Here is a 641-nt window from a genome sequence, read left to right as displayed (position 1 = left end):
CCTCCGCAGCTGCCCCCTCTCGGGAGGCTTCGGAAACAAAGTCGGTGGCACCCAGCACCTCCAGCTCCTGGGTGACGTGGTCGACAGCAGCGAAGCTGTTGAGGAGGGCACCGTACTTCTGCTCGCAGAGCAGCCCGGCGCGCACAGACGGCCACAGGCCCTTCAGCTGCAGGCTGTAGTTCGTGTCGAAGTGGTGCAGGGCCAGGCGCGTGGGCGGGATGCGGGGGGCTGTGGCAGCCTTGGAGGGGGGAAAAACACCAAAGATGTTAAATGACATAACACCTTGACATCCCCCCCGGCCTCAGCGCCGCTCCAGGAGAATCCAGCGCCGGGTTCTGTGCTGGCGAGAGTCTCAAGGGCCTTTCTGCAGCCCTTCCAAGTGCCTGTGCCCCCACCACGCGTGGGCTGGTGGTCCCCTGGGGAGGGTTCAGGCCCGGGAAGGGCTGAGCGGGGCTGGGGGCACAGGGTGGGCTGGGAGGAGGGGAACGGCTGGGCACGGAGCGGCGTCGCGGGGGTGCTGCAGGGTGCAGTGCGAGGTGCAAGGGGGGGAAATGGGGAGGTGAGAGGGGTGCAAGGGATGCGCAGTGGGAGTGGGACAGGGAGGCGTAAGGAAGGCGGGATGGGGGATGGGGGGAGATAGG

The 641-nt window shown here is 67.2% G+C and overlaps 1 protein-coding gene across 1 annotated transcript in view; it reads right to left on the bottom strand.

The window, feature by feature from the left end:
• NSUN4 (NOP2/Sun domain family, member 4) overlaps positions 1–238 on the bottom strand; it is a gene marked incomplete at its 5' end in the record, with an annotated part of 2738 nt that extends 2500 nt beyond the window's left edge. The window contains one exon of the mRNA XM_010147287.1: positions 8–238. Within this exon, the coding sequence (XP_010145589.1) occupies positions 8–238 (231 nt within the window). The remainder of the gene's footprint in view (positions 1–7) is intronic.
• Between the last annotated feature and the right edge of the window lie 403 nt (positions 239–641).

Source organism: Eurypyga helias, unplaced genomic scaffold (genome assembly GCF_000690775.1).
Source record: "Eurypyga helias isolate BGI_N326 unplaced genomic scaffold, ASM69077v1 scaffold26062, whole genome shotgun sequence".
Taxonomy (NCBI): Eukaryota; Metazoa; Chordata; class Aves; order Eurypygiformes; family Eurypygidae; genus Eurypyga; species Eurypyga helias.
The sequence above is the reverse complement of the archived record's forward strand: the minus strand, read 5'-3'. Positions and strand labels throughout refer to the sequence as shown.